The 6,000-nt window shown below is 51.1% G+C and overlaps 1 protein-coding gene across 1 annotated transcript in view; it reads left to right on the top strand.

Moving 5' to 3' along the window:
• The first annotated feature begins 931 nt into the window (after positions 1–931).
• The window catches only part of XPNPEP2 (X-prolyl aminopeptidase 2), a 31,341-nt gene continuing 26,272 nt past the window's right edge, over positions 932–6,000 (top strand). Inside the window, exons 1-2 of the mRNA XM_008153902.3 lie at positions 932–980; positions 5,250–5,323. Of these exons, the coding sequence (XP_008152124.2) occupies positions 932–980; positions 5,250–5,323 (123 nt within the window). The remainder of the gene's footprint in view (positions 981–5,249; positions 5,324–6,000) is intronic.

The raw sequence follows: 6,000 nt of genomic DNA, 5'->3' as shown, positions 1-6,000 counted from the left end.
TTTAATGTGCACAAATTTTGTGCACTGGGCCACTAGTAAAAAATAAAGTTTCAAAACATATAATAGAGAACTGAAATGCATAAATGTGTCACAATATATATTTATATGCTGTCTATGAGGCCCCTAGAACCATAAGAAATGCAAAAAAATTCACTGTTAATAACTCATTCTCAAATAGCTCCCCTTAAAAATCAAATTGCCCCCCTGTGGAGTGTGTGTTCCACATTGGGAACCACTGCCCTAATCCCTCCAAACAGGCCTTTGGGCCTTTCCCCCTCTCAGGTGTGAATGGTATTAACAGTCCCAAGAGAAAGGCAGTCTTACCCTCTGCCAGTGACTGGCAGCACTTTTGCAAAGTGGGCTCTCCTGAGGTGACTCACTGCAGCTCAAGAAAGTAACTGTCCAGATATAAACAACTTCCCTGAGGGGTGCAGTGGGGCTTCCCAGGTTCTAGGGAGAGAGGTCACTGGCTTTTTCTGACACAGGCCACCTTAAAGAAGGAGGAAGGATAAACTTCCATCTGGAAGCAAAAGTGGGATTGTAGCCAGAGCCTGGGGTGGGGAGCTAATGGGAAACAGCTTGCCGGAGGGAGGGGGACAGAATTCAGGAATAGCCAGAGGCTGGCTGCTGTAGATAAAGGGGACTGGGAGAAGCAGATCTTTGGACTCTGCCCTGGGAGCAGGCTCACACCTTATTCCAGGAGACTGGTAGCAAGCAGAGGCTTCTCTGCCCACCCTGAGTCCAGGATCCTTCATAAACAACAAACCAGAAGGGGATTCTTCATCAACCAGCTGGACACCTCCATATCACCAGCCCCTGCCCTCTGGCTGCTCCTGCCCGGGAAAGGCCTGGAGGAAGAGGCCAGGAAAGGAAGAGACCTTCCCCTCTCCCCTGTCCCTCCATTGACCCAGCACCAGCATCTGGAGACTCCATGGCCTGGACTTCCTGGGGCTGCTGCCCCTGGCTTGTCCTCCTCTCTGGTATGTGCATCCCGATCTCTCCATCCCCTCTCACGCAGGGAGGGCAGGTCCAGAAATGATTGGAGTGAGGGCTGGGCCCAGTTGTCTCTTTTTCTCTTGGCCCCTCTCTGTCTTGAGGAAGAACACCAGGGACAGTCCTTGAGACCCTCAAGACTCAGGTCTAGTCTGGTTTGACACCTTTCCATTCCCACCTGTTAAAGGGGAAAAATGATCTGGCACTTTTTTTAAAGTAAGGAAGAGCCCTGGCCTGTGTGTCTCAGTTGGTTGTGGTATGTCATCCTGTATACCAGAAGGTTGTGGGTTTGATTTCCAGTCAAGGCATATGCTCAGATTGTGGGTTCGTTCCTTGGTCGGGCACATGTGGGAGACAACCGATCAATGTTCTCTCTCTCTCTCTCTCTCTCTCTCTCTCTCTCTCTCTCTCTCTCTCTATCTCTCTATCTATCTATCTATCTATCTATCTATCTATCTATCTATCTAATCTCCCTTCCTCTCTCAATTAAAAACAAAAGTAAGGAAGATTTTATTCAAGACTATTGCAATAGGGACACTGCAATAGGGGAGGAAGATCGGGCTTAACTCTGAATACAACAAAGATGGCCAATGATCAGAGAAAGGAAGTCAATAGATGGGAAATTCCTAAGAGGAGACATCAAGGGTAAGGAGATTCTTTTTTTATATATTTTAATTGATTTCAGGGAGAAGGAGAGAGAGAAAGAAACATCAATGAAAAGCAAGAATCATTGATCGGCTGCCTTCTGCATGCTCCACACTGGGGATTGAGCCTGCAACACAGGCATGTGCCCTGACTAGAAATTGTACTGTAACCTCCTGGTTCATAGGTTGACACTCAACCACTGAGCCATGCTGGCTAGGCAAGGGTAGGGAGATTCTTGCTAAATCGACTTAATAGGATACTTGTGGAAGGCAAGCCATGGTAATCAAATACCAAGGGTGGGAGTGAGGAATTTGATCAGATATCAAGAGGTAATCAGATATTAAGGGTTGGGGAATCTCTCTAAACTCACTTAGGAATATTCTTTCTAAGACTGGTAGATTCAGGACCATCAAGGACAGGATGGGCATAGCAGGCCAAAGTCAAGGCCTAATTGAGAAAAGGGCTTGGAAGAGCATAAATAAAGCTTGGTCTTTGTCACCCTTTATGGTACCCCATTTGTCCTCTTTGGTCACAACGAACTGCCCAGCTCAGCATCCTCCATACCCACTCCACTTCAAGCTTTAGAGAGGCCTTCCTTCCCTTTGCTCTGTCAGCAGGACTTTGCTCATTCATTCAGTGCCCAGTTCCTGAGTACCTCTCCAGTGCCAGGCCCTGTGTCAGGGACCACGGAATGATTTGGCTGCAGAGCCTACCCTTGGGAGCCACAGCCTTGGCCTCAGAGAACAGGGCATAGGTTGGCTGAGTCTTGCTTTTTATGTTGGCATCTTAGCACCACCATTTTGTCAGAGATCTGCTCCTGCAGAAATGAGGATTCATTATCTTAAATCAATAAGATTTAATCTCCCCCTTGAGTTTATAAGACCAAGACAACCAGGCAGGGCATTCATAATGTTAAACCCCAGTCACCCTCCTTCTATCTATAGCTCAACCCACTCAGAAAGTAAAAGTGCAGTGGGAGTGTCCATACTCAGGCCCCCATTATTTCTCAAAAGGTGGGGTGCTATCCCAGCCAATGTGGCTCAGTGGTTGATCGTCGACTTATGAACCAGAAGGGGGAGAGGGTGGGGGCACATGCCCAGGTTGCGGGCTCAATCTCTAGTAGGGGGCGTGCAGGAAGCAGCCAATCAGTGATTCTCTCTCATCATTAGTGTTTCTATCTCTCCCTCTCCCTTCCTCTCTGAAATCAATGAAAATATTTTTTAAAGGTGAGGTGCTAGAGGGACAGACTATCAGAGACCACTGGACTTTTAAGGCCCAGAGCCTGTAGGATTTAACCCAGCGCCTGGCATACAGTAGGCACTTAGGAAATGTTCACTCTGAATACTTGGCGATCCTACTTGGATCACACTAAATTTGGGGCACAGCCCAAGTTGGAAACTAAGTCTCTCCGTGCACTCTGTCCCTTCTGTGGCACTATCCTTCCATGGTTGGATTTTTGTACTCCAATGGCCCAGATTCAAACCACTGACCTACCACTGACTTACTGTGGCCAAACTTGGTCAAGTTACTAAACCGATCTGGGCCTCAGCTTCCTCCTCTATAGCAAGTAAACAATAATACTCATCTCACAGAATTGCTACAGGTATCAAATGAGATACTATAAATAAATTGTTGACTTCAGTGTTTGGCACAAAGTAGGAGCTCTTTAATGCTAACCCACCTTTTCCCACCAGGTGATGATGTCAGGCTGAGATTGCCTGTCTTACATACTTCAAACTGGCCTGGAATGATAGGCAGAGATTTGGATTATATGAAACTAGAGGCCCAGTGCACGGGTGGGGTCCGGCCGGCCAGGCCCCAGGAGGATCGGGGCTGGGCCTGTTGGGAGGAGATGGCAGGAGGTTGGCCAGCCGGCCGATCAGGCCTGATCAGGGCTGGGCCAGCTGGGAGAAGGGGCAGCAGGTCATTGGCTGGCGGGCCCCGCCCCCAATTGGGGTTGGGGGGCAGATTGGGTGTGGGGCCAACCATGGGGAGGGGCTGTGGGCAGTGGGGTGGCCAACCCTGCCCCCGAATGGGGTGGGGGGTGCCAATAGGGGGCCAGAAGCCTGGGGGAGGAGCCTTGGGTGGTTGGCAGGCCGGCCCTGCCCCTGATTGGGGTGGGGAGGCCAATCTGGGGTGGAGCTGGTGCGGGGAGGGGCTGCAGGAGATTGGTTGGCTGGCCACAACCCCTATTGGGGCAGGGCTGGCCAGGGGGAAGGGCTGCAGGCCCATCAGGGTGGTGAGGGCCCATAGGAGGTGGGGCCGGCCTGGGGGAGAGCCTGTGGGAGGTTGGCTGGCCAGCCCCGCCCCTATTGGGCTGGTCAGGGAGAGGGGCTTCAGGCCTATGTGGTGGGGCAGGCTGAGGGAGGGGGTGCATTTGGCCAGCCGGCTCTGCTCTTGATGGGGGTGGGAGAGTCCAATCAGGGGCAGGCTGGCAGGGGGGAGGGGCTTCGAGGTTGGCTGGCCAGCCCCAGCCCTGATCAGCTGGTTCGCTGGCCACAGTGGGCGTCATAGCGACCAGTAGTTAAGGTTGTTATGGCCATTATGGTCACTGGCTTTTTATATATATAGACTAGAGGCCCAGTGCATGATTGAATCATGCACGTGTAGGGTCCCCTACACGCTTTCGCTTTTCTCGGTGGAGCTGGGTGCCTGTCCTCTGGTGCACCAGGCCTTTCAGAAGCCTCCGCCGAGCCGGCCGGAGGCTTCTGAAAGACCTGGTGCCAGAGCAGACAGGCACCCAGCTCCCCCACTTTTGATGGTCCGCGGCCGCTGAGGGGAGCTACCCTGCTGTTGAGAGGTGCAGGGGGCGGGACTCCCTCCCCCTGCGCCTCTCAACGGCCGCTGAGGGGGGCTGCCGCGGACACCTGGCTACCCTGCCATTGAGAGGCGCAGCTGGGTGTCCGCGGCAGTCCCCCTCAGTGGCCACGGATCTGGCCATTGAGAGGCGCAGGGGGCAGAAGTCCCGCCCCCTGCGCCTCTCAACAGCAGGGTAGCCCCCCTCAGTGGCAGCGGATCCGTGCCTTGAAATGGCAGGATAGGCCACCCCGAGTCCCGCCCCCCAGCCTCCCGCCGCCCAATCGTGGGCGTAGCAGAGTGATGGTAATTTACATGTTACTCTATTATTAGATAGGATGATACAAGTGGGCCTTGACTTTAAGTAAACCCAATGTATATGAAATTAGATTTATAGAAGGGTAAAATGAAGGTAGGGTGATTATTTAGTGAGATCCTCTAGAGCATTTCAAAGAAAATTTGAGTACAAAAATTTAATTTACATACAACTTTTGCAGTTCAGTAGACCCTGAAGAGACCCAATTAGATTAGAAGGAAAAATTTGATTTAATGAGCACTAAAACCTTTCCCAAAGTGGCAATCACTTGTCGATGGATCAGGTTTCTTTTATTGTGACCCAGGTTAACAGCCAATTCATTCTGATTTCCTATGAAATGTGATCATTTTTATCCTCAAGGAGAGTTGGACAGCATTGTGTGTTTTCAAACGATAGAGGGTCTGCAGGGACAGGAAGGAAGGTTGGGAGAACATGTCCCTGTACTCTCTCGAAATTATCTGATCGCCAAGTGACCCTGGATTTTTCTCCTGTTTTCTAGTTTGTGCCAGGGGCCATGCAAAACCAGTGGACCTGAGAAGAGAGAACGTGAGAAACTGTTCAACGAGCCCTCATGTGAGGCCCTGGCTTAGCCCACGCAATAGGTCCCATCGTCCTCCCCATCCCGCATTGGCTCAGTTGCTAGCCTCTCCCTCTACCAGCCTGTCTTCTGATTTCTGGACTTTGGGGCCACTATTTCTGATTAACATCCCTCAGGAAGGGCAGCACATTGTCAGGTGTCTGATATTCACCCCTCATCCTTCCCTCCCACCCATTCCTACAGCAGACTATCTACTTCTGTCCTGGCTTGGACCTGGACAGCCCCACCAGAGGGAAGGATAAGGGGAAAGAAAGTGGATAGGAGGCCCACAGCTAACCTTTGATTGAGTCTAGGCAGAGGCCAGGAGGAAGCTGGGAGGAAAGAAAACAAGAATTCTAGAGGAACAGCAAAAGGGAAGGCAAAGAAGGGAGGAGGGAGGAAGACAGAAGGTTAGAAGAGACAATGGAAGGGCAAGAGAGGGGGGCCTAGAGTGTGAAGACGTAGAGAAGGCCCAATAGATTAAAGCAAAAAAAATCATCAGCTTCTTGGCTGGTCACCAAAGTGATTCTTTCCAAAACCAAAATAGGTAAAAGAGCTTCCCTAGGCAGGGGTAGGCTAAAAGGTGAGAGCTAGTGGGCCTGCCAGTATCCGCTAAGTCTCAGGAGTACATCTCCTTGCATTGCCAACTTTATGAGACCACTGGGGCTGACAG

This window comes from Eptesicus fuscus, chromosome 1, assembly GCF_027574615.1.
Source record: "Eptesicus fuscus isolate TK198812 chromosome 1, DD_ASM_mEF_20220401, whole genome shotgun sequence".
In the NCBI taxonomy this organism is placed as follows: domain Eukaryota; kingdom Metazoa; phylum Chordata; class Mammalia; order Chiroptera; family Vespertilionidae; genus Eptesicus; species Eptesicus fuscus.
This window is presented reverse-complemented; position numbering and strand designations above follow the sequence as displayed.